The 26,553-nt window shown below is 45.3% G+C and overlaps 1 protein-coding gene across 4 annotated transcripts in view; it reads right to left on the bottom strand.

Moving 5' to 3' along the window:
* Positions 1-26,553, bottom strand: part of LOC122798492 (synaptotagmin binding cytoplasmic RNA interacting protein) — a 1,585,553-nt gene that overhangs the window by 1,059,835 nt on the left and 499,165 nt on the right. For all 4 annotated transcript variants that reach the window (XM_044067491.1, XM_044067500.1, XM_044067509.1 and 1 more), the window contains exon 6: positions 20,675-20,851. In XM_044067491.1, the coding sequence (XP_043923426.1) occupies positions 20,675-20,851 (177 nt within the window). The remainder of the gene's footprint in view (positions 1-20,674; positions 20,852-26,553) is intronic.

Genomic DNA, 26,553 nt, shown 5'->3' with positions numbered 1-26,553 from the left:
TCTTTTCACAATTTTGGTAGCCATTTTTTGTGTTCCCTGGCCTCCGAAGACTTTTGTTTCTTGGTGGGAGTTTGAGCCCCTGAAACTGATACAGCAATAGCAGCAGAAGATGGAAGTAACCTTTTCAAGACTAATTTTGTTGTGGCGTTAACTCAAGGCACTGGTGTTAAATCTCACACAAATGGAGCATGCTCTTTCAAGGTGGGCCACTCCCAAACAGTATACCCACACTTGCTGTGGGTATCAGAATTTGGTATCTTATTCCCACAGGAAGTGCAATTTTTAAAACAGTTTAATTTGCTGGTTACAAAAATATAAATAAATAAAAATGAAGGATGTGCCAACAATACCCTATGAAAGGGCAGGAGAGAGGAGAAAGGACAGTATAAACAATGGTACCAAAAGTACCCAAGAAAGGAGGATAAGAAAGACAAGAACAAATAATGTAAGAAAACCCAAAAAAACACTCAAAAGGGAGGAAAGGAGAGAAAGAAATTAAGACAGAAAGAATAAAAGCAGATTACACTTACAAATCACTAGAAAACACCCTATAAGCTCGAGAGAGCAGGATCTGCATCTGAAGTGTCGAGGCGGCAAACAAGACCTGGGGTGTTGCATCGTTCTGGGGTATTGTGGGTAAAGGGAGGATCCGAGAGTCTAAGTAAATGCGGCTGAGCCAGGTCAGAGGTCAGCTCTGAGACCCATCAGTTGAGAAATTAATGAAAATGCCAACATCAGTTCAAAAGGTATGTACTCAGCATGACGAAGCATCTGATGTTACCCATTTTCATTCTTCCACAACTGAGGGATCTCAGTTCTGATTCAGCCGCTTTTACTAGACTCACAGATCCAGCTGTCAAGGTTCTTCTTATACCCATAATACCCTCCCATCCTGGCATACCTCAGATTGAGTCTGCTGCCTCAACACTAAGATATACAAGAGATCCCATAATTTTGAAAAGGCAAGATACAGGCATGCAGAAAGGCTGGAACCCAAACAGGGAATAAGTGGGTTCCCAAAGGGGCATTCCTTAGGTTTCACTAAGAAGACAAATAAGAAGGCTGTAGGGTTGGGAGTTGAAGAATTAACATGGAAAACATAGAAGCATCATTATGGTGAGCACATAACTTCTGTATCTGATAACATTTTCACTCATTCCTCAACTGATAGGAATGAGTCCCAAGTTAGATGAACCTTGGATGGTCCTCATGGAAGAATATTCCGAAGTACAGCTGAACCAAATGCTGCCTTATTTCTAGACAGTATGTTTAAACTTGCACTGAGCAATAAAGGTATAAGCACTGGGCCAATTAGCATCTATACAAATATCTATGGATGCTCTTGATCAAAAAGCAGAAGTGGCTACTCACCTCATAGAATGTGCTTTAGGGACCTGGGTAAATATAAACCTCTTTCTTTATAAACAAAAGATATACAGTCAGTCAACCAATTAGCCAGGGTCACTTTCGACACTGCTTTACCATATCTGTTCTTGGAGAAGGATACAAATAATTGGGCAGCTTTACCGAATTCCTGGGTTCTGTGCAGATAAAATCTAAACTGCCAGTGTATCTCCAAAAGATGCAGCATGCATTCTCCTTTGTTTGAGAAATTCAGAAAGAAAATGGGTAAACTGATGACCTCCGTGAAGTCACCTTAGGTATATAAGGGGGGGGGGGGGGTGTCTGTAATGAAACCCTATACTTATTGGAAGGTCTAGTATTGAGATCTTGCAGAGAGAGCTTGGAGTTCAGATACTGGTTTAGCAAAAGTGACAGTAACCAGAAAAACTGTTTTCCAGGACAGGAAAACTTAAGGTCAATATGAGCTGAAGGCTCAAATGCAAGTTGGGTAAAAGCTTGTAACAAAATAGTCAAATCCCAAGGGTGGTAGGATCTTTAACAAAGTGAGTAAAAAACAAAAAGGTACCTTTAAGAAAGGCCTTTACACAATTTCAAAGTCGCCAAAGAAAAATGATTCTCACCTGAGTGAAAAATTAGGAACTGCTGCTAATTAAGCTTTAATAGCAGAATAAACTCACCTCTTTGTTAAAAATGGAAGCCAGAAAATTCAGAACCGGTGAGACTGGTGTGGATAAGGGGCCCAGATCTATGTGAAGAGCCCTAACAGAAAAACTTTTCCGATTTACCTTTATATCTTTTTCTAGTAGAAATTGTCTGAGAGGATAAAATATGTTGGCCTGGGATGCCTAGCCATCATTGGAATTGGAGAAACCATGCTGTCAGCTTGAGGCTGTTGATGTCTCGTGTTTCATCCCCTGCAGGGTGAAATAGGTCGGGGACTTAGGTCCAGTATCCAAAACGGATACAGAAGATGAGGCCACAGGAAGGGGAACTAAACTTGATGAGGCCAAAAAGGCACAATGAAGATAGGAAGGCTGCGCTCTTCAACCATGCCTTCTGGAGAAATTTGGTGATGAAGGGTAACACAGTTACACATAAAATAGACCAGAGGGCCAATCATGAGCTAGAGCATCTCTCGGCAACTCCCCTTGTGGAAGGATCAAGCCAATGAACCTGCTGAACATACTGTTGAGGGGAGAGGTAAAAACGCAGCGTGGCTGGTCCTATCGACAGATCCTTTCTGCCATGCTTCTGATTTAGAGAGCACTTGTGAGGCACCAAAATGGACCTGCTTAATTTGTCTGCAAGCACACTGGTTTTCACCAGTATGTGTATTACCATAAGAAAACAACTGGAAGAGATCGACCACTGTCATGCTCTCAATGCCTCTAGACCCCCCCCCATTTGTTGATGTACTGGAATTCTTATATGTTGTCTCTCATCCATGAGGGGATAACATTTTGAAAAGCCTGCAACACTAGCAGGACTGCTCTAATTTCCAAGAGACTGATGACAAATTGGTCTCTTCTGACAGCCACGTACCTTGCACTGTCCTTCCAAAGAAATCCCAGCCCAAAACTTGGGAGGCAGCCGGAGCGACTGTGGCTCCTGGCTGTGAGAGAACTAAAAGGACAGCCTTGACAGATTTCTTCTTAATGAAACAATCAACGAATATATTACTTGCAAACTTTGGAAATCTTGACTGGAGTGCTCAAGGGGATAATATATGGAATAAACCCATCTACAAGAAAGTAAATAAAGCATGCCATAAAAAACAGTGCATAGCATTGTTCTAATGACTTTTCCAGCAATTTCGTATATGCAACTTTAATAAGAAAGTGGATTAAAGATTTTTCATATACCTTTAAGAATTCAACACTACATCCAAGATTTTCATACTTCTGTTTAGGAAGCTAAAAGATCAAATGTATCCTTCTACAAAAAAAAAGTACAGTTTTGTACCTACCATAAATGTAGATGTCCGACAGATATGCAAATGCAGTCATAACATATGGGTTGTCCTGCCTCAGGCAGCCGTCGGTTGGCCGGATTCCAAAGTCTGGGTCCGACGTCAGCTGGTGTCGCATTTCTCTCCGACGTCAGAGCGGCAGGAGTACATAAGCATCAGCCGACGCCATCTTCTTCAATGTTTCTTGCCCCAGATGCCAGGTGCCCTCCAAGGAAGGCTGTAATCAATTTGGAAGACAAAAAGTACAGTTTTGTACCTACCATAAATGTAGATGTCCGAGAGGTATGCATCTGCAGTCCTAACAAATGGGTTGTCCTGGCCTCAGGCAGCCCTTCGGTCGGCTGGATTCCAAAGTCTGGGTCTGGCCTCGGCTGATGTCGCACTTCACCCGACGTCATAGCGGCAGTTCTTCGGGTATAAAGGCATCAGCCGACGCCATTTTCCTCAGTGTTTCTTGCCCCAGATGCCAGGTGTCCTCTAGGAAGGCTAAATTTGGATAAATGCAAATGTTTCCAAACAAGAGAGAGCAAATAGAAATAAACATGTATATACATATATACAAACAAATACACCATAATAGATTCCCCCAGCTAGCTACAAGATGGGCAAATACCCTAGCAGTACCACAGAGGGGAAGGAGGGTGGGTAATCCTGACTGCAGATGCATACCTCTCGGACATCTACATTTATGGTAATGCATAAAACTGTACTATGTCCTTCAAGGATGCATCTGCAGTCCTAACAAATGGGTAGAATACCATAGCCAAACTGGGGGAGGAGGCACTAAGGAGGCACTAAGAGTTTTATGGTGTAGTTAAGATCCCTTGCAAAACAGCAGTGGCAAAACCTGCTCGGGATCTGGAGTACAAAGGCAGATTATAATGCTTGGCAAATGTATGCACGGAGCTCCAAGTAGCAGCCTCTAAAATGTCTTTGGTAGCCACTCCTCGTAAGAAAGCTGTAGTAGTGGCTGTAGCCCTTGTGGAGTGAGGTCTGATGTTTTCTGGAGTTGCCTTTCCATGAAAAGAGTAACAGAATCTAATGCAATTTCCTATCCATTTTGAGATTGTCTGTTTTGAAATTGCTTTTCCTTCCATTCCTGTTGCATATGCTACCAGAAGTTGGTCAGTTTTTTCTATTGTTCTTGGTTCTGTCCAGGTAGTAGCGCAATTGTCTGTGTACATCCAAGGTATGCAATAGTCTTTCCCCCCTGTTCTGCGGGTTGGGGAAGAATGTTGGTAGGTGTATTGCTTGGTTTAATGAAATCCTGGAGACCACCTTTGGCATAAAGGTAGGATTAGTTCTCATGGACACTCTATCCTGATGGAAGATGAGGAAGGGCTGTACTGCCATTAATGCCTGTAATTCAGAAACCCTTCTAGCTGAAGTGATTGCCAGCAGGAATGCAGTTTTCCAAGATAAGCACTGTAATTCTGCTGTTGCTGCTGGTTCAAAAGGGGGTAGTGTCAATTTTTCTAACACAAAGTTCAAGTCCCAAGTAGGCAATGGTGGTTTCCTTGGTGGCTTTACATTTTTAATTCCTCTGAGGAACTGCCTGAGTAGAGGTTGAGAAAAGACTGGAGGATCCATGTTGTATTCTGCTGAAATTGCTGATGCATGAATCTTAATGGAGGAGTATGACAGACCATTGTGGAAAAGCTCTGCTAAGTATTCCAGGATGTTAGCTATGTTTGGCAATGATGCCTCCACTCCTTTTGTTGCACTCCAAATGAGATATCTTTTCCATTTTGTTGAATAAGTTTTCCTTGTTGAGGGTCTGCGAGCCTCCAAGATAATGTCTAACCCTTTGAGATAAATCTGGGTTATTTTTCCTTATGTAATGTTCCAAGCAGTTAGCTGCAGTGCTTTCAAGTTTGGATGCAGGATTTTGAATTTGTTCTGTGTTGGCAGTACAGGTAGAGGCCATGCGTGTTCCCGGGACATACTCCTCAGAAGCGGGTACCAATGTTGCCTCGGCCAATCTGGAGCAATCAAGATGATCCCCGGGTGGTCCTCTTTGATCTTCAGTCGCACTTTGTGCATCAAAGGAAGAGGTGGGAATGCATATGCTGTCAGGTTTTCCCAATTGAAGGATAGGGAGTCCACCTTCCAAGCAAGTGGGTGGTATGTCCTTGTGCAGAATTTTTCCAATTGGTGGTTGTGTGGGGTTGCGAACAGGTCTATTTCTGGTTGTCCCCATTTCCTTGTGATGGTTTTGAAGATGTCTGGATGCAGCATCCATTCGTGGGCATCCGTGGTGGTTCTGCTTAAGATGTCTGCCAGTATATTTTCTTTTCCTGGCACAAATATGGCTTGGAGCTGAATGTTGAGGCTCAGGTCCACATTCCAGAGGTCCATTGCCATCCGGCACAGAGGATATGAATGTGTGCCTCCCTGTTTGTTGATATACCACATAACTGCGGTGTTGTCCGTCCTTATCAGCAAATGACCCTGTTGAAGAAATTATCTGAAAGTCTGAATTGCCTGTTTTACTGCCAGCATCTCTTTTTGGTTTATGTGTAGGTTCATCTGGTCTTGAGTCCATAAGCCTTGTATGCACTTGTCCACCATGTGTGCCCCCCAACCGAGGTCTGAGGCGTCCGTGGTGATAGTCCGACTTGGGTGAGGCCTGTGGAAGGGCAGTCCTTTGTTAAATTGACAGGCCTGGGCCCACCACTGGAATTCTTGTTTCAGGCATGGAAGTATTGGAATTTGGGTTTCTAGGCTGTGCTTGTGCTGAGACCATAAATTCCTTGGGTACCATTGTAACTTCCTCATATGTAGTCTGGCATGTGGAATTAATATTATGCAGGATGCCATGTAACCCAAGGCTTGTAGGATTTTCCTTGCTGTAAGCTGGTTCTGCATTGTTAATGCCATGAAATAGAGTGGTAGCTGCTTCTGTTTTTCTGCTGTGAGGAAAGCCATCTGGTTTAATGTGTCCAGTTCTGCACCCAGGAAGGTTATCTTTTGGGATGGTATCAGCCTTGACTTTTTTGTGTCGACTGTGTATCCCAGGGCTTGCAGCAGGTGAATAACCTTTTTCAAATCTTTTGTTAATTTGTCTTTGCTGTCCGCTTGTAACAGGCAGTCGTCCAGGTATGGATAAATTTGAATTCCCTGAAGCCTGCAATGAGCAATTACTGATGCCAGGCATTTTGTGAATACTCTGGGCGCAGTAGATAAGCCAAAAGGCAAAGCTGAGAATTGATAATGCTCTGATCCTGCAAGAAATCAGAGGTATCTTCTGCAATTTGGTCGTATGGGGACATGCAGGTATGCCTCCTTGAGATCCAGAGTCACCAGCCAAGACTCCTTGCCCAGCATGGGAAGAAGCTGCTGTAGGGTCAGCATCTTGAATTTTGGAACAATGAGATATGTGTTCAGAGCGGACAGGTCGAGAATAGGTCTCCATTGGTTTTCTTTTCTTGGCACCAGGAAAAGTCTGGAGTAAAATCCTTGCCCTTTTTCCATAGACGGTACCTTTTTTATAGCTCTCATCCTTATTAAGTGGTCTATTTGTTGTAGCGTGTTTGTCTTTTGATTTGGAGGTAGGTTTGGCATTCCTCTCTTCCTTGGTAGAGTATGGAAGTGAAACCTGTAACCTTTGTCTATTGTCTGTAAAATCCATTTGTCTCCTGTAATGTAATGCCAGTTTACTGAAAATAAGGCTAGCTTTCCACCTAAAGGTGCTTCTAGTTGTTCCCTGGTAGGCGGTTGCAGAGCCAAGTCACTGATTGTCCTGTGGAAGTGGTAGTGGCTGGATCTGTCGCAGTACTTCGCTGGTTGTTAGGCTGCCACTGACGTCCCCTGTAGGCACCTCTGGATTGACCTCTGCCTCTTGGGCGCCTATTCCTGCCTCTCTGTGCTCTGGAGGTGTCTGGAAAGGACCAATTCTTGGAAGGCCAGTTCCTACTAAACCTTGGTGGCTGGACCTGTAAGAAATCCTTGACTGTCTGGACAGATTTTGCTTTCTCTTCCACCTTCTTCAACACTTGCTGTGCAGGGAAGCCAAACAAATTGTGCTTATCCATGGGAGCATCTAGGAACTTTGATTTTACATGGTCTGGTAAGGACTGCTCTTTTAACCATGCATGCCTTCTGATCACTGTACCAGTCATAGCTGATCTAAAGGAAGCCTCCAGTGCATCATAGCCGCATTTTAAGGAATGATTACTGACCTGCTGAATGTTATGTACCATGTCTTGAAGAGACTTTCGGTCCAAAGGTTCAGGAGAGGACAGTTTTTTAGTTAACTGATCTAACATAAATTCCTGATACTGAATCATGTGGAATTGACAGTTTAAGGCCCTAGCCGAAAGAGTAGCAGAAGTATAAACTTTTTTACCCCATCTCTCTAAGGCCCTAGATTCCCTTTCAGAGGGGAGGGGGTTTTTGGCAGAGGTAGCTGCTACAGCCTTGGGGCCCTGTGAAATAGTTTCAGGATCTGCAAAAGGAGCCTTATACAAGTGATAATGTGTGTCCGGAACCCTGTAGTATCTGTCGGGCTTAGCAGGGGCCGGAAGAAGAGAATCAGGAGCAGTACAAGCATCATTACAAACATCATCCACAACTGTTAAGTACTGGAGGAATGGCTAAAGGCCTATGCTGTGGCAAATGCAAACAGGTCCTAAGCCTTTTCCTAGAGTCAGAAAAATCCTGGCCCTGCCATTGAAATTGTTCCCTCATACATGCAAGGTTTCCCCAAAAAAAAATTTCCTCAGGAGGAGAGGCAGAAGGAATGGAGTCTTCTGCATCAGAGTCCCATATGGAGAGTAAGGGCCCTCAGGAGGGTTTGTATTTTCTGAATCATCTGAGGAGTAATCAGTAGAAACTGGCTCAGGGGGCTCTGCTCTAGGCCTCTTCTCTGGAGGGGGGTGAGAGGCCCTGTCAGGGTGAGACTGGGTTCCCCTGAGTAAAGAAATGAGATCCTCTGCTAGACTAAGCATTTGAGTACTAGAGCTAGGCCTGTGAGAGGGGGCTTTAGTAGGCACGGCCTTTGAGGATTTAGCTGCTTTAGCCCTGGCAAAAGCCTTAATTGACATGGATGCAGGGGGCCTAGCAGCTCCATGTGCAGGAGTAGATACATCTAGGGGAATAGTATCTGATAAATCCTGAGAAACTGTAAGAGCAGGTGGAATTTCAGTAGCAGATTCAGCCATGCTGGAAGAGGCCTCGGTAATAGGAGGCATGCTTTCGGCCGAAGGAAAAACCGCAGACTCTGTTTCAGCCAAAACCGAGACACTCGCGGTTGGCTTAACCGCGGTTTCGTCCGAAACCGCGGACCGCGAGTGTCGGTCCTTTTCCTTATGCTTTTTAGCTAAATGTGAAGTCGGAGTCTCCGACGGTATGATATAAGCAAAAGCGGAGCCGAAAAACTCCTCTGCAAACTCCGACCGACGTCTAAGTGTCCGTCGGTTGAAGGAAGCACAGGCTAGACAAGCTGCTACGTCGTGGTCTGGGCCTAAACAAGGTAGGCAGTAAGAGTGGAAATCTTTATGAGGTATTTGTTTCCCACAAGTTAAACAGTTATTCACTTTTTCTGACATCGGCTGAGGCAAGAAAGAGTCCCCAATGGGGTACTTAGCTTTTTAGAAGTCTTCGGTAGTAGCAATCTCTGGTTCTGACCGACCGGCACTTGCGAACAGCTTCTGCTTGGCGCAGCGGCAAGAAAGACTGAGGAAAATGGCGTCGGCTGATGCCTTTATACCCGAAGAACTGCCGCTATGACGTCGGGTGAAGTGCGACATCAGCCGAGGCGAGACCCAGACTTTGGAATCCGGCCGACCGAAGGGCTGCCTGAGGCCAGGACAACCCATTTGTTAGGACTGCAGATGCATCCTTGAAGGACATCAGGTTTCCAGACAAATAAATAAGCAATAAACAGATACACCATAACAGATATCCCCAGCTAGGATAACAGGGAGAGGAGTGGACCCAAGGAATAGAGGGGAAGGAGGGAGGGAAAACCAGACTGCAGTTGCATATCTATCGGACATCTACATTTATGGTAGGTACAAAACTACTATGTCCTTCAAGAATGCAACTGCAGTCATAACATATGGGTTGAATACCATAGCTTAGCTGGGGAAGGTGGAAAGCTCTAAGAAAAGGATGGTGTAGCTATCAATCCCTGCAGGACTGCCGAAGCAAAGCCTGCTCTGGATCTGGAATATAAAGGAAGGTTGTAGTGTTTGGAGAATGTATGCAAGGAGCTCCATGTAGCAGCTTCTAGAATGTCTTTTGTAGGCACCCCTCTTAAGAATGCTGTAGAGGTGGCTGTAGCTCTGGTAGAGTGTGGTCTGATATTGGCTGGTACACTTTCCATGGAAGGAATAACATAATCTGATGCAATGTCCAATCCATTTTGAGATAGTCTGTTTGGAAATTGCTTTTCCTTGTACTCCAGGGGCGTAAGCTACAAAAAGCTTATCAGACTTCCTATTGGCCTTGGTTCTGTCCAGGTAGTAGAGAAGTTGTCTGTGAATGTCCAAGGTAAGCAACAGTCTTTCCCCTTTGTTCTCAGGATTGGGAAAGAAAGTAGGCAGGTGAATTGCTTGATTTAAAGAAACCCTAGATACCACTTTTGGCAGAAAGCTAGGGTTGGTTCGTAAGGAGACCCTGTCTCTATGAAAGGTAATGAACGGTGGTATTGCCATTAGGGCCTGTAATTCTGAAACCCTTCTTGCTGAGGTAATTGCCAACAGGAAAGCTGTCTTCCATGAGAAGAATTGTAAGTCCACAGAAGCTGCTGGCTCAAAGGGGGGTAGAGTCAGTTTTTCTAGGACAAAGTTGAGGTCCCAAGCTGGTACTGGGGCCTTTCTTGGTGGCTTGATATTCTTGATTCCTCTAAGAAATTGCCTTAACAAAGGATGTGAGAACACAGGTGGACCAGTGTTGTATCTAGCTGAAATAGCTGAAGCAGTATTTTTATAGAAGAATATGAGAGTCCGTTCTGTAGCATATCTGCCAAGTATTCCAGTATGAGTGGGATGTTCAATAATGATGCATCATGACCCTTGCTAGTATTCCAAATGATGAATCTCTTCCATTTTGCTGAATAAACCTTTCTGGTGGATGGTCTGCGGGCTTCTGTTAATATCCGCTCAACTTCCTTGGACAGAGATGGATTGAGGTTATTCATGGAATCTCCCAAGCTGTTAGCTGGTGCGTCTGAATGTTGGGATGTACTGTCTTGAAGTTGTTTTGAGTCAAAAGATGGTGCCATTGGGGAAGGGCCCATTTTTTGTTGTGGCATATGCTCCGTAGTGGATACCAGTGTTGCCTTGGCCAGTCTGGAGCTATTAGGATCCCTTTTGTCTTCTCTGCTTTGATCTTTAGTAGTACTGTGGTCATCAGTGGCAGAGGTGGGAATGCATAAATCTTTAGGAAGTTCCAGTTGAATGAGAGAGCATCTGTTTTCCATGCTTGTGGATGATACGTCCTTGAACAGAACTTTTGTAGCTGATGACTGAGGTGGGAGGCAAATAGGTCTACTTCTGGCCTGCCCCATGCCGAGGTGAGCCTTATGAAGATTTCTGGATGTAATCTCCACTCGTGGGGGTCTAGGAAATTCCTGCTTAGGCTGTCCGCCAGCACATTGTCTTTGCCTGCAACAAACTGGGATTGCAAATGTATGTTTAAGCTCAGTGATTTTTCCCAAAGATTCATTGTCAGTCTGCAAAGGGGGTAAGAATGGGTGCCCCCCTGCTTGTTTATGTACCACATGACAGTGGTGTTGTCTGTCCGTATTAGCAGGTGGCCTTGCTGAAGTTGTTGTTGAAAGGCCTTGATGGCATGCATGACTGCCAGCATTTCTTTTTGGTTGATATGCAGATGCGTTTCCTTTGGAGACCATTGTCCTTGAATACATCTGCCCTCCATGTGCGCCCCCCATCCAAGGTCTGAGGCGTCTGTGGTCACTGTTTGTGTTATTTGTGGTTTTTTGAATGACATACCTGTGTTTGCCTGGCTTACCGAGGCCCACCATAGTAATTCCTTTTGTAGGCATGGAATGAGCGGTATGGTTGTCTCTAGGTTGTTGCTGTGTTGAGACCATAAACTTTTTAGGTACCACTGAAGCTTTCTCATGTGTAGTCTTGCTAATGGAACCAGGAGAATGCATGATGCCATGTAACCCAGGGCCTGTAGGAATCTCCTTGCAGTCATCTGGGTGAGCTTTGCCAAACCTTTGAAATAATGAGTTAACTTCTTTTGCTTGTCTTCTGTCAGGTAAGCCATTTGAGAGGTTGTGTCCAGATTGGCTCCTAAGAAAGTAATTTGCTGGGATGGCTGTAGTCTTGACTTTTGGAAGTTGACTGTGTATCCCAGAGCTTGCAGCAATTGAATGACATAATCCAAGTTTTTTGTCATAATCAGTTTGTCGTCCGCTTGTATGAGGCAGTCGTCCAGGTATGGGTAAATTTGGATCCCCTGGAGCCTGCAATGAGCAATTACTGAAGCCAAGCATTTTGTAAACACTCAGGGCGCAGTAGATAAGCCAAATGGCAATGCTGAGAATTGATAATGCTCTGGCCCTGCAAGAAATCTGAGGTATCTTCTGCAGCTGTGTCTGATAGGGACATGCAGGTATGCCTCCTTGAGGTCCAGAGTAATCAGCCAAGACCCCTTGCCCAGCATGGGAAGGAGTTGCTGTAAGGCAGCATTTTGAACTTTGGTACTATGAGAAAGGTGTTTAATGCGGACAAATCCAGTATTGGTCTCCATTGTGTTTCTTTTCTTGGAACAAGGAACAGTCTTGAGTAAATCCCCTGGCCTTGTTCTTGTTGTGGAACTTTTTCTATTGCATTGATCTGAGCAAGCAGAGAAATTTGCTTGAAAGCCTCTGCCCTCTAGTTCTGCGGTAGGTTTGGCATGCCTTGTTTCCTTGGTAAGGTATGAAAGTGGAACCTGTAGCCTTGGCCTATAATGTCCAAAATCCATTTGTCCTTTGTCAATCTGTGCCAATTGTCTGAAAACAGAGATAATTTTCCGCCCAAGGGAGCTTCTGTTTGCTCTTTGGTTAGCGGAAGTAGAGGAAAGTCATTGGGATTGTCCCTGTGGGGCAGGAGAAGCCCCTGTGTCACTTCTTTGGTTTGCTGGTTGCCATTGTCGTCCCCTGTAGGAACCTCTGTATTGTCCTCTTCCTCGGCCACGCCTGCTTTTGCCACTTTGAAATCTGTCAGGATTAGGAAAGGACCAGTTTTTTGAAGGCCAATTCCTGCTGAATCTGGGTGGCTGAACCTGGAGGAAATCTTTGACTGTCTGAACTGACTTGACTTTTTCCTCAATGGTCTTTAATACATCTTTAGCATTAGCACCAAAAAGCTTGTTCTTTTCCAAGGGTGCATCAAGAAGTTTTGCCTTAACATTATCTGGTAGAGGTTGTTCTTTTAACCATGCATGTCTACGAATGACCGCCCCTGTCATAGCTGCCCTACATGAAGCTTCCAATGCATCATATCCACACTGAAGGAAGTGATTGCTAACCTGCTGAGAGTTGTGTACAGCCTCCTGCAAAGACTTCCTATCTAAAGGATCAGGAGAGGCCAAAGTTTTCTGTAAATCATCCAACAGGAAATCCTGATATTGAAACATATGAAAGAGACAATTGAGAGCTCTCATAGATAAAGTAATGGAGGTGTAAACCTTCTTTCCCCATCTCTCTAATGACCTAGCTTCCCCTGTTGGAAGGCAAAGGATTTTTGGAGGTAGTAGCTGAAATCCCTTTCGGCCCCTGTGAAATAGTTTCTAAATCAACAGCATGGGCCCTAAAGAAATGAGAACGTGTTTCAGGAACTCTATAGTATCTGTCCGGCTTGGCAGGAGCAGGAGGGAGAGTATCAGGGGTAACACTGGAATCAGAGTATAAATCATCCAAAACATCAAGCACAGGAGGTATAGCTAAGGGCCTGTGCTGGGGCTTTTTAAGGAAGGTACGAAGGCGCTTTCTGGAATCAGAAAATTCCTTGCCTTGCCACTTAAAATGTTCCCTCATGGAATGCAGAACTTCCCCAAAAGAAATATCCTCAGGAGGGGAGGCCGAGGGGATGGAGTCCTCTGCATCTGAGTCCTCGTAGGTCTGGAAAGGCTCTTCCTGGCTATCGGAGTGGCCAGAGGCCTCAGAATCTTCATCTGAAGGGAGAGGGTCAGTGGGCTCAACCCTGGGCCTCTTATCAGGAGGAGGCTGGGATCCTCTCAGGATGGGCCTGGGAACCTCTGATCATGGAGATTAAGTCTGCTGCCATAGTCATTATTTGTGTCTCCGGAGAAGGCTGAGGTAAGGCTTTAGCAGTAAGGTGCTTGGTCTTGCTGGCTGCCTTAGCACGTGTGTAGGCCTTGATAGACATGGACATGGGAGGCCTAGCAGCTCCACGTGCAGGAGTGACCTTATCCACAGCAATGGTCTCTGGCATTTCCTCGGTTTCAGTATCCGGAGGAAAATCAATAACTGGCGTCGGTGTGGTTTCCGGTATCGGCGGGATCAGTAATGCGGTGTCTTTGGTTCGGAGCGGTGAAATAACCGCCTCAGAGGGAACCGGGGCACTCGTGGTAGGTTTTGGCGTGGTGTCGGTGGAAGACGTGGGCCGAGGATGGCGGTCCCAGTCTTTACGTTTTTTAGGAGTCTGCGATGTCTGTAATTCCGACGGCAACTTGTAATCAAATTTTTCGCCGAAAAAGTCTTCCGCAAACTCTGCCCGGCGCCTGAGGGTGCGCTTATTGAAGCGAGCACAGGCGGCACAGGCCGAGACGTCGTGGTCTGGGCCAAGGCAAGGAAGGCAGTAAGAATGGAAATGCTTATGAGGTATTTGTTTACCAGAAGACAAACAATTAACTTTTTCAGTAATTTCTTGACATCGGCTGTGGCAAGAAAAGGTCCCCAACAGGGTACTTAGCTTTTTTGATTACTTCGGATCGAAGAATACAGGAGCTGACCGACCGGCACTTGCGAACTGCTTCTGCTTCGGGCACCGCGCGGCAAGAAAGACTGAAGAAGATGGCGTCGGCTGATGCTTATGTACTCCTGCCGCTCTGACGTCGGAGAGAAATGCGACATCAGCCGACGTCGGACCCAGACTTTGGAATCCGGCCGACCGAGGGCTGCCTGAGGCAGGACAACCGATATGTTATGACTGCAGTTGCATTCTTGAAGGACATCTTCTAATGCAGTCATGATCTCTTTTTAGATGAATAATAACTCGGCCAAGATGCATTAGGAAAGTTAAAGAACTCCCAGCAGTAAAGACAAACGGCTTTACTCAGCTTTGCTTAAAAAGCTGAAATTTTCTTCATAATACAGGTTCAGCAAGTTTTCAATGAGAGGATTTGGCAGATAAAGTACAGTTTTGTACCTACCATAAATGTAGATGTCCGATAGACATGCAACTGCAGTCATAACATGTGGGTTGTCCTGCCTCAGGCAGCCCTCGGTCGGCCGGATTCCAAAGTCTGGGTCCGGCGGCTGATGTCGCATTTCTCTCCGACGTCAGAGCGGCTGGAGTATATAAGCATCAGCCGACGCCATTTTCTTCAGTGTTTCTTGCCCCAGATGCCAGGTGCCCTCCAAGGAAGGCTGTAATCAAACTGGAAGACAAAAACAGGATTCCAAATAAATAAATGAGCAATAAAACAAATACACCATAACAGATATCCCCAGCTATGAATAACAGGGATAGGAGAGGACCCTAGGCATAGAGGGGTATGGAGGGAGGGAAAATCCGACTGCAGTTGCATGTCTATCGGACATCTCCATTTATGGTAGGTACAAAACTGTACTATGTCCTTCAAGAATGCAACTGCAGTCATAACATGTGGGTAGAATACCATAGCTTAGCTGGGGGAGGAGGTATGCTCTAGGAAAGGGATGGTGAGGCAATCAAACCCTGCAGGACTGCTGAAGCAAAGCCTGCTCTGGATCTGGAATATAGAGGGAGATTGTAGTGTTTGGAGAATGTATGCACGGAGCTCCATGTAGCAGCTTCTAGAATGTCCTTGGTAGTTACCCCTCTTAAGAATGCTGTAGAGGTGGCTGTAGCTTTGGTGGAATGTGGTCTGACATTGGCTGGAACAGTCTTTTCATGAAAGGAATAACAGAATCTGATGCAATGTCCAATCCATTTAGAAATAGTCTGTTTTGAAATTGCTTTTCCTTGGACTGCAGGGGCGTAAGCTACAAAAAGTTGTTCAGACTTCCTACTGGCCTTGGTTCTGTCCAGGTAGTATCGAAGTTGTCTGTGAATGTCCAAAGTATGCAAAAGTCTTTCCCCCTTATTCTCAGGATTGGGGAAGAAAGCAGGCAGGTGAATGGCTTGATTTAGAGAAACCCTAGATACCACCTTTGGCATAAAGGTAAGGGTTGGTCCTTAAAGAACCCCTGTCTCTGTGGAAAATAATGAAGGGTGGTATTGCCATTAGGGCCTGTAGCTCCGAAACCCTTCTTGCTGAGGTAATTGCCAACAGGAAAGCTGTCTTCCATGAGAGAAATTGCAAGTCAACTGAAGCTGCTGGCTCAAAAGGAGGTAGAGTCAGTTTTTCTAAGACAAAATTGAGGTCCCAGGCTGGCACTGGGGCCTTTCTTGGTGGCTTAATGTTCTTGATTCCCCTGAGGAATTGTCTTAGTAAGGGGTGAGAGAAAACAGGAGGATCAGTGTTGTATCTAGCTGAAATAGCAGATGCATGTATCTTTATGGAAGAATATGAGAGGCCGTTCTTTAACATATCTGCCAAATATTCCAAGACGAGTGGGATGTTCAACAATGAAGCATCATGTCCCTTGCTGATATTCCAATTGCTGAATCTTTTCCACTTTGCTAAGTAAACCTTTCTGGTGGATGGTCTTCGAGCCTCTGTTAGTATCCGCTGAACTTCCTTGGAGAGAGATAAGCTGAAGTTATTTATGGGATCTCCCAGGCTGTTAGCTGCAGTGTATGAAGATTTGGATGCAGTGTTTCGAAATTGTGTTGAGTCAAAAGTAGAGGCCACTGAGGGAGGGTCCGCCTCCTGGTGTGACATATGCTCCGTAGTAGTGGGTACCAGTGTTGTCTTGGCCAATCCGGAGCTATTATGATTCCCTTGGGCTTCTCTGCTTTGATCTTTAGTAATACTGAGGTCATCAGTGGTAGAGGTGGGAATGCATAGATTGCTAGGCAGTTCCAGTTGAATGAGAGGGCATCTATTTTCCAAGCTTTTGGATGGTATGTCCTTGTGCAAAATTTTGGTAGAAGATGGTTGAGGTGAGAGGCAAACAGGTCCACTTCTGGCTTGCCCCATGTCGAAGTGAGTTGTCTGAAGGCCTTGGATGTAACCTCCACTCGTGTGGATCTGTGAAATTCCTGCTTAGGCTGTCCGCCAACACATTGTCTTTTCCTGGAACAAACTGGGATTGTAACTGGATGTTTAGGCTCAGTGATTTCTCCCAAAGCTGCATTGTCAGTCTGCAAAGGGGATAAGAGTGGGTGCCCCCCTGCTTGTTTATGTACCACATTACAGTGGTGTTGTCTGTCCGTATCATTAAATGGCCTTGCTGGAGTTGGTGTTGAAAGGCCTCGATGGCATGCATCTCTGCCAGCATTTCCTTTTGGTTTATATGCAGATGTGTTTCCTTTGGAGACCATTGTCCTTGTATACACCTGCCTTCCATGTGCGCCCCCCATCCAAGGTCTGAGGCGTCTGTAGTCATGGTCTGTGTTATCTGTGGTTTTTTGAATGACATACCTGTGTTTTCCTGGCTCACCGAGGCCCACCATAGGAATTCCTTTTGTAGGCATGGAATGAGTGGTATGATTGTCTCCAAGTTGTTGCTGTGTTGAGACCAAATGCTTTTTAGGTACCATTGAAGCTTTCTCATGTGCAGTTTTGCTAATGGAACCAGTAGAATGCAGGATGCCATGTAACCCAGGGCCTGTAGGAATCTCCTTGCAGTCATCTGGGTGAGTTTTGCTAAACCTTTGAAGTAATGAGTTAACTTCTCTTGCTTGTCTTCTGTCAGGTAAGCCATCTGAGAGGCTGTGTCTAGTTTGGCTCCTAAGAAGATTATTTGCTGGGATGGCTGCAGTCTTGACTTTTGGAAGTTGACTGTGTATCCCAGAGCTTGAAGTAATCGTATGACATAATTCAGGTTTTTTGTCAACATCAATTTGTCGTCCGCTTGTATGAGGCAGTCGTCCAGGTACGGGTAAATTTGTATTCCCTGGAGCCTGCAGTGAGCAATCACTGAAGCCAGGCATTTTGTAAATGCTCTGGGCGCAGTAGATAAGCCAAATGGCAATGCTGAGAATTGATAATGCTCTGGCCCTGCAAGAAATCTGAGGTATCTTCTGCAGCTGTGTCTGATAGGGACATGCAGTTATGCCTCCTTGAGGTCCAGAGTAAATCAGCCACGACTCCTTGCCCAGCATGGGAAGGAGTTGCTGTAGAGTCAGCATTTTGAACTTTGGTACTATGAGAAAGGTGTTTAATGCGGACAAGTCCAGTATTGGTCTCCATTGAGATTCTTTTCTTGGAACAAGGAACAGTCTTGAGTAAAACCCCTGGTCTTGTTCTTGTTGTGGAACTCTTTCTATTGCTTTCATTCGAGTCAGCAGAGTGATTTGCTTGATAGCCTCTGCCCTCTGATTTTGTGGTAGGTTTGGCATGCCTTGTTTTCTTGGCAAGGTATGAAAATGAAACCTGTACCCTCGGTCTATAATGTCCAAAATCCATTTGTCCTTTGTCAGTCTGTGCCAGTTTTCTGCAAACAGAGATAATTTCCCGCCCAAGGGAGCTTCTAGTTGTTCCCTGGTAGGCGGTAGTAGAGGAAAGTCATTGAGTCTGTGGTTGTTGGGCAGGTGAAACCCCTGCATCACTTCTTTGGTTTCCTGGCTGCCATTGTCGTCCCCTGTAAGAGCCTCTGTATTGGCCTCTTCCTCGGCCACGTCTGTTCTTACCCCTTTGAAACTTTTCTGGATTAGGAAAGGACCAGTTTTTTGAAGGCCAATTCCTACTGAACCTGGGGGGTTGAACCTGGAGGAAATCTTTCACAGTCTGAACTGATTTTGCTTTTTCTTCGATGGTCTTTAAGACATCCTTAGCATTTGCACCAAAAAGCTTGTTCTTTTCCAAAGGTGCATCCAGAAGCTTTGCTTTACATGATCTGGTAGAGGTTGATCTTTTAACCAAGCATGTCTACGAATCACTGCCCCTGTCATAGCTGCCCTACATGAAGCTTCCAGTGCATCATATCCACACTGCAGGAAGTGATTGCTTACTTGCCGAGTGTTATGTACAGCTTCCTGCAAAGTCTTCCTGTCTAAAGGATCAGTAGAAGCTAATGTTTTTTGTAAATCTTCTGAGAGATAATCCTGATATTGTAACATATGAAAAAGGCAATTTAAAGCTCTCATAGATAAGGTAGTGGATGTGTAAACATTTTTACCCCATCTCTCTAATGACCTCGCTTCCCTGTTGGAGGGCAAAGGATTTTCTGAGGTGGAGGCAGAAACTCCTTTAGGCCCCTGTGAAACAGTTTCCAAATCAGCAGTATGGGTCCTAAATAAATGGGAATGAGTTTCAGGGACTCTGTAATACCTGTCTGGCTTGGCTGGAGCAGGAGGAAGAGAATCAGGGGTAGCACTAGAGTCAGAATACAAATCATCCAGAACATCAAGTACAGGAGGAATAGCTAAGGGCCTGTGCTGAGGCTTCTTAAGGAAAGTCCTAAGGCGTTTCCTAGAATCAGAATATTCCTGTCCTTGCCACTTGAAATGTTCCCTCATGGTGTGCAGAACTTTCCCAAAAGAAATATCCTCAGGAGGGGAGGCCGAAGGGATGGAATCTTTTGCATCTGAGTCCTCATAGGTCTGGAAGAGCTCTTCCTGGCTATCAGAGTGGACAGAGCCCTCAGAGTCTTCATCTGAAGGAGTAGGGTCAGAGGGTTCAACCCGGGGCCTTTTATCAGGAGGAGGCTGGGATGCTCTCTCAGGATGGGCCTGTGAACCTCTAATCATGGAAATTAAATCAGCAGCCATAGACATAATTTGTGTCTCCGGAGTCGGCTGAGGTAAGGATTTAGAAGTAATATGCTTTGTTTTGCTGGTTGCCTTAACCCTAGTGTAGGCCTTAATAGACATGGCCATAGGAGGCCTGGCAGCTCCACGTGCCGGAGTGACCTTGTCCACAGCAATGGTCTCAGGCATTGCCTCGGTTTCGGTATCCGGAGGAAAATCTATAACTGGCGGAGTAATGTCTGGAATTGGAGTCGTCGGTAATGCGGTGTCTTCGGTTCGGAGCGAGATACCGTCTCAGAGGGAACCGGAGCACTCGCGCTAGGTTTTGGCGTGGAGTCAGTGGTAGACGCGGGCCGAGGATGTCGGTCCCGGTGTTTTCGCTTTTTAGGAGTTTGCGATGTCGGAAGATCCGACGGCATGGTGTAAGCAAATTTATCGCCGAAAAAATCTTCAGCGAACTCCGCCCGGCGCCTGAGAGTGTGCTTGTTGAAGCGAGCACAGGCTACACAGGCCGAGACGTCGTGGTCTGGGCCCAGGCAAGGGAGGCAGTAAGAGTGGAGATCCTTATGCGGTATTTGTTTACCACAAAAAAGACAATTGTTAACTTTTTCAGTAATTTCTGACATCGGCTGAGGCAAGAAAAGGTCCCCAATGGGGTACTTAGCTTTTTTGATGACTTCGGTATCGTAGAATACAGGAGCTGACCGACCGGCACTCGCGAACCGCTTCTGCTTCGGGCACCGCGCGGCAAGAAAGACTGAAGAAAATGGCGTCGGCTGATGCTTATATACTCCAGCCGCTCTGACGTCGGAGAGAAATGCGACATCAGCCGGCGTCGGACCCAGACTTTGGAATCCGGCCGACCGAGGGCTGCCTGAGGCAGGACAACCCACATGTTATGACTGCAGTTGCATTCTTGAAGGACATCGAAGGAAATCCTTAATCTAATATGTGTAAGTCTTTCACATGTTAAATAGTTCCAAAGGGTGTTTCTTTCATCCCTTTCAGTGCAGTAATTAACCCCCTGAAGGCTACCACTCCTAGTACTACCAGACACAGCAAACACTTAGGTGCCTAGCTACAGTGTGTGTGGGGATCTGGCTGCTACAGGGGCACATTCAAAAAAAAGTATACATTAGAAACAAACTATTTACAGTAAAACAATTACTTGCACTGAATCCTGTAGCTCAAGTTCTGCAAAGCCAGATTCACCCTCATTCTTTGTAAAGTTAATTTTCAAGACACTATCAACATTTCAAAATAAATTTCCACTCTATTTGTGCAAGACTGAATGATTTACAGAAATAAAGCAAACAAATCTAAAGAGCAATAACGAAGAAAAAAGTGAAAAGCATACCAACTTGACGGCTTCCTGTGCAGCTTCCTTAGTGCAGTAAGTAACAAAAGCATAACCTCGATTTAAACCAGTCAAGGGATCCATCATTAAACGCAAGTCCCAAATAGGCCCAGCATTTTCAAATAATGGAACAAGCTCGTTTTCAAACATGTCTCTTGGAATTTTGCCAACAAATATCTGTGAACAGAAATGAGAATCTTAAGTATACTATTCTTTCAAAAAAATACTTTAAACTGAAAACAGTACTAATGTTAGCATCCATAGGTTTGAGCAATTAATACAGCATAGCTTCTCTACTTATCCTCTCTCACGCTTTTTTTTTTTAGCACACAACAGCTTTGCACTATTTCTCTCTGTACTACAGAAGCAGACATTTCAGATTTTCAGAAAAGTTGAACAATGTCAATATCAGAAAACCTGAGTAGTTAAAAAGAAAAGTTGTGTAAAATCCTATCATAACCATAGATGTTCTTCTCTTCCATGTTGCTGTATTCATGGTGTGGGATTTTCTGCCTCAGGCGATCTGACATCAGCTCCTATACAAAAGCTTAAGCCTGGCTGCTGTAGGTGTGTGGGACGTCACACACGGCCATAAACCAGGGACCTTAAATGTGACGTCTGCGCACACAGACCTCAGAGCTTGAAGCCCAGAGGAGTGGCCTAACAGGAGAACAAGATGCCAACAAAAGGAACAAATGCCACTGTAAGGCTGAACAGACAGGCCTTCTGGGAGTGGAAGCAGTGGTCAGGGGACAGTACCTGCAATAAGAGAAGAATAGGGGGCATGGAGGGTGGGAAGGAATACTGCAATATGGATAGAGAAGGACATCTATGGTTACGATAAGATTTTACACAACTATTCCATGTCCTTCTATTCCAGTGTCACAGTATTCAGGGTGTGGGAGAGTACCACAGCTTAGGAAGAGTGACGGGAGGAGGCAGAAGTAGAGGATTCCAGGAATCCTTGCAAGATTGCTCTGGCCCTACAGACGTGGTCTAATTTGTAAGCTGCTTCCAGGATGGAAGCTGTGTCTAGGCCTTTGAGAAAAGTCTTGGATGTAACCATGCCCCTGGTTGAGTGAGCTCTTACACCAAGAAGCAAGTCTTTGCCATGGTGTGAGTAACAAAAAATAATTGATTTCCTGATCTAATACGAAATGGTTTGGAGAGTTTGCAGAGAGAGCATCTTGAAAGATGGAGCTTTTAGAACAGACTTAGGAAGGAAAGGTCTAGTATGGGTCTCCAAGGATCATCCTTTCTGGGGACTAGGAACAGACTAGAGTAAAATCCTTTTCCTTCCTGGCCCAAAGGGACAGGTTCTATTCTTCCTAGGGAGAGGAGCTCCAGCAGAATGAGAGGGAAGAGGTGGAGCTGTTTTTTTGGTGGGAAGGGGATGGTTTTTGGCCTTGGTTTTTCCCTCCAAGATAGAAAGTATCCCTTTTAAATTATGGAAAGGACCCACTGGTCTGAGGTGATAATTTTCCAAAAGAGGAGGCAGTGGGGTAGCCTCGCAGACGAGGGAAGGTGGGAAAGGCAGTTGTGCAGAAGTGGGGACCCCTCTGTCCGGAAATGGCTGTTTGGAGGGAGGTTAATTGTTAGTTGGTCTGGGGTAAAGCTATCTCCTGGATACTCTTAGGTCTGGAGGAGGAAGGCTGAGAAGAGAAAGGAATCCTCCTGACAAAATAAGTTTTTGCTGGGTAACTCCTGTAGTACTTAGGGAAAGGGGACACCAGCAAACGTTTGATGTCTCGCAGCTCTTTGCTTTTCTCTCGCAAGTTTTTGAAGAGCTCAGTTGAGTTTTTGCAAAAAAGTAAGTCGTGGTCCAGTAGAGCATCCATAATTTTTGACTAGAAATCCTATGGAAGAGCTTGTAAGTGTAGCCAAGAATACCTGCGAAGGGCAAATGCAGAAGTTGCAGACCTGGCTGAGGCTTCTGCTGCGTCATAACCACACCTGATGGAGTGCCTGGCCACTTGTGAGGCTAAGGACAGTTTTGATGCAATGTCAGACTTAGTACAGTCAGGTGTAGAGGGTAGCAGGTCTAAGGCCTGGGACACTAGATCCAGAGCGTATTTGACCATGTGTGTTTGGTAATTAATGGCTGTGAAAGCCAGGGTAGAGGAAGTGTACACCTTTTTACCCGGTCTACCAATGGTTTTACCTATCTAAACTGTCTGTCAGGAGCCACAGCAACGACAGCTGGGACTGTCAGTGGAGGTTTTACCAGAAAATGTTGGTCATCAGGTACTGTCGGTGGAGGTTTTACCAGAAAATGTTGGTCATCAGGTACCTTATAAAATCTGTCTGGTCTTTTAAGGGCTGGAGAATGAGAGTCTGGTTTCTTACAAAGTTAAATGCATTCAGGAAGGGTGGAAGCACAGGAAGTATAGCTGAAAGAGAGGAAGACTCAAGTTGCAGAAAGTACAGTTGTGTACACCTACCATAAATGTAGATGTTAGAGTGTATTCACTGTTGCAGTCATCACACTTGGGTTATCTGCCTGCAGGTAGCCCTCAGTCGGCCCGAATACCAGAGTCTTGGGATTTCTGCAATGGATGCTGTTGCCTCTTCATGATGTCAGGTTGTTAGGGGTATAAAACATGCAGCAGACTCCATTACATCAGTTTTTCTTGCCCCAGATGTTAGGAGCCCCCAAAATAGGAATCAATTACATGGTGGGGAAAGCCTCAAGTAAATAAGATTGCCAAAAGATATAGCCAAAAACAGGGCAGGTAGAAAGTATAGAAAAGTCAGAGATTGGAGGGAGGGTAACCAGGAATGCAACAGTGAATACTCTCGAACATCTACATTTATGGCAAGTGTACACAACTGTACTATGTTCTTCGTGTTTCACTGTTGCAGTCATCACACTTGGGTTGATTCCCGAAGCTGAGGAGGGGTGGAGGCAGTCAAGAAGTATTAGGGCTAGCTAGCAGGCCTTGCAAGACTGCTGTGGCAAATTCAGCTCTGGATTTGGAAGACAGGTAAGTGGTAATGCTTGGTGAAGGTGTGTACAGTACTCCAGGCTGCAGCTTCTAGGATGTCCCTGGTAGCGACTCCCCTGATAAATGCTCTAGAGGATGACATAACCCTAGTAGAATGAGTTCTGATCTCCTGTGGGGTAGATTTTCCATGGTGTTTGTAGCAGAAATGGATGCAGTATGCTATCCATCTGGAAATGGTTTGCTTTGAAATGGCCTTGCCCTTTTTCCCTGTAGCAAAGCAGACTAGCAGCTGGTCAGATTTTTTGAAAGGTTTAGTCCCGTCAAGGTAGGACCTGAGCTGTCTGTACAAGTCCAAGGAGTGCATGATTCTTTCCCCTTTATTCTGAGGATTAGGGAAAAAGGTTGGTAAATGGATGGATTGGTTTAAAGCCACATTGGATACCAACTTGGGCATAAACAATGGGTTAGCCCGGAGGGAAACCATGTCCGCATGGAAAATAATGAAAGGTTCCACAGCCATTAGTGCCGGTAACTCAGACACTCTTCTTGCTGACGAGATGGCAAGAAGTAAGGCTGTTTTTCAAGAGAGGAATTTTAACTGCGCTGCAACAGCAGGCTCAAAAGGGGGAAGCAAGAGCTTTTCTAGCACAAAGAAAAGGTCCAAGGCAGGGGTGGGAGCTCTCTTCGGGGGCCTTAAATTGTTGGCTCCTCTCAAACTGTTTGATGAGAGGGTGAGAAAAGAGAGGTGGGTTCAGTATTGTAATGAGCTGAAATGGTAGAGGCACGAAATCTTAATTGATGAGAAGGATAGGCCTTTGTGGAGCAGCTCCACTAGGCAATCTAGGGTTTGAGGTATGGTGGGCATGGCTGTGTCCTTTCCTAGAGACTGGCTCCAAGAACATTCATGTCAGCATTCTCCAACTGAATGAGAGTGCGTCCACTTTCCAAGCTTGATTGTGAAACGTTCTTGTGCAAAATTTTGTTAGCCGATAGTTTTGGGGGCGGGCAAACAGGTCTATGTCTGGGTGCCCCCACTTTTGAGTTATCATTGCAAATACTTGTGGATCCAGTTTCCACTCGTGGGGATCCATGAAGTTTCTGCTTATGTCATCTGCCAATGTGTTTTTTTCCTGGCAGGAATTGAGCTTGTATTTGAACTTGGTAAGCCAGTGCTGTGTTCCACAATGTCCTTGTTTGCCTGCATAGAGGGTAGGAGTGTGTACCCCCTTGTTTGTTTATGTACCACATCACTGTAGTGTTGTCTGTCCTTATTGTAAGCTGTCCTGGATGTAAGAGGTCCTTGAAGGCAGTCAGGGCATTCTGTACAGCTAGCATTTCTTTTTGATTGATGTGCAGATTCCTTTGATCTGCAGTCCATATGCCTTGAACGCACCGTCCTGTCATGTGTGCCCCCCCAGGCATAGTCCGATGCATCTGTTGTCATAGTTTGCCTGGCTGGGGGTAAGGTGAAAGGCTGACCCTTGTTGAGGTGACATGCCTGTGACCACCACAGAAACTCCTGTTGAAGGCAGGGAATGAGAGGTATCATTGTTTCCAAGCTGTGGCGGTGTTGAGTCCATATGCTTTTTAGGTACCATTGTAATTTCATCATATGCAGTTTTGCAAATGGTATTAGTAGTATGCAAGATGCCATGAAGCCCAAGGCCTGCAGAATTTTTCTTGCAGGGAGTTGGGTCTTTGTTGCCATTGGTTTTGAAGTATTGAGTTAGTTGTAGTTGCTTGTCTTGCGTCAGATAAGCCATCTGGGCTGTTGTATTCAAGCTGGCACCTAGGAATGCCATATTTTGTGAGGGCACTAGTTTTGATTTCTTTTCATTTACTGTGTACCCTAGGCAACTTAGAAGGTGCTTTACAAAAGTCAGATGTTTTAAGAGAATGTCCTTGCTTTCTGCTTGGATGAGGCAGTCGTCCAGGTATGGATATATTTGACTTCCTCTGTCTGCAGTACGCAATTACTGCTGCCAGGCATTTTGTGAAGACCCTGGGCGCAGTAGATAAGCCAAAGGGCAGTGCAGAGAATTGGTAATGGGTTGAACCTGCAATGAAACGGAGGCATCTTCTGCAATTTTGTCTGATAGGGACATGCAGGTATGCCTCCTTGAGGTCCAACGTTACTAGCCAAGCTTTCTTGCCCAACATGGGAAGAAGCTGCTGCAGTGTTAAGCATCTTGAATTTGGGTACTTGCAGGAAGGTGTTTAGAATTGTAAGGTCCAGAATGGGTCTCCAAGCATTGTCCTTTCTGGAGACTAGAAAGAGCCTAGAGTAAAATCCTTGGGCCTTGATCCTGTGCAGGTACCAGCTTAATGGCTCTCATGTCCATGAGAGCTGTAATTTGTTTTTGTGCCTCTGCACATTGATTTTTTGGCAGGTTTGGCATTCCTTTTATCCTTGGCAAGGTGTGTAAATGGAATCTGTATCCTTGTGAGATAATGTCTAGGATCCATTTGTCCTTTGTGACGATGCGCCAGTTGTCTGCAAAAATTGCTAATTTTCCTCCCAAGGGAGCTGCCAAGAGAGTTTTGCTTGGCAGTTTAAGGTGCAAGTCACAGTTTGCCTTCTAGTTGTTTGAGACCAGTCTTCTCCTCCCTTCTGTGTTGCAGTGCCCTATTGGCGAGGTTTGTAAGGGATTTGTGCTTGTCCTCTGCCCCTTGGGCGCCTATATTTACCCCTCTGTGGTCTGTCAGAAGCCGGAAAGGACCAATTTTTTTGTTGGCCTATTTCTGCTGAAGCGTGGGGGCTGTACCTGTAAGAAATCTTTGGCAGTCTGCATAGATTTTGCCTTATCCTCCATTTTCTTTAAAACCTCTTCTGCTTTAACCCCAAATAAGACAGCTGTAAGGGTGTATCTAGTAACTTTGCTTTAACATGATCTGGCAGAGTTTGTTCCTTTAACCAAGCATGCCTACTTATAA

Source organism: Protopterus annectens, chromosome 1.part0, assembly GCF_019279795.1.
Source record: "Protopterus annectens isolate FY-2018-M chromosome 1.part0, PAN1.0, whole genome shotgun sequence".
Taxonomy (NCBI): Eukaryota; Metazoa; Chordata; order Ceratodontiformes; family Protopteridae; genus Protopterus; species Protopterus annectens.
Note: the sequence above shows the minus strand (reverse complement) of the source record. Positions and strands in the feature narration are given on the sequence as shown.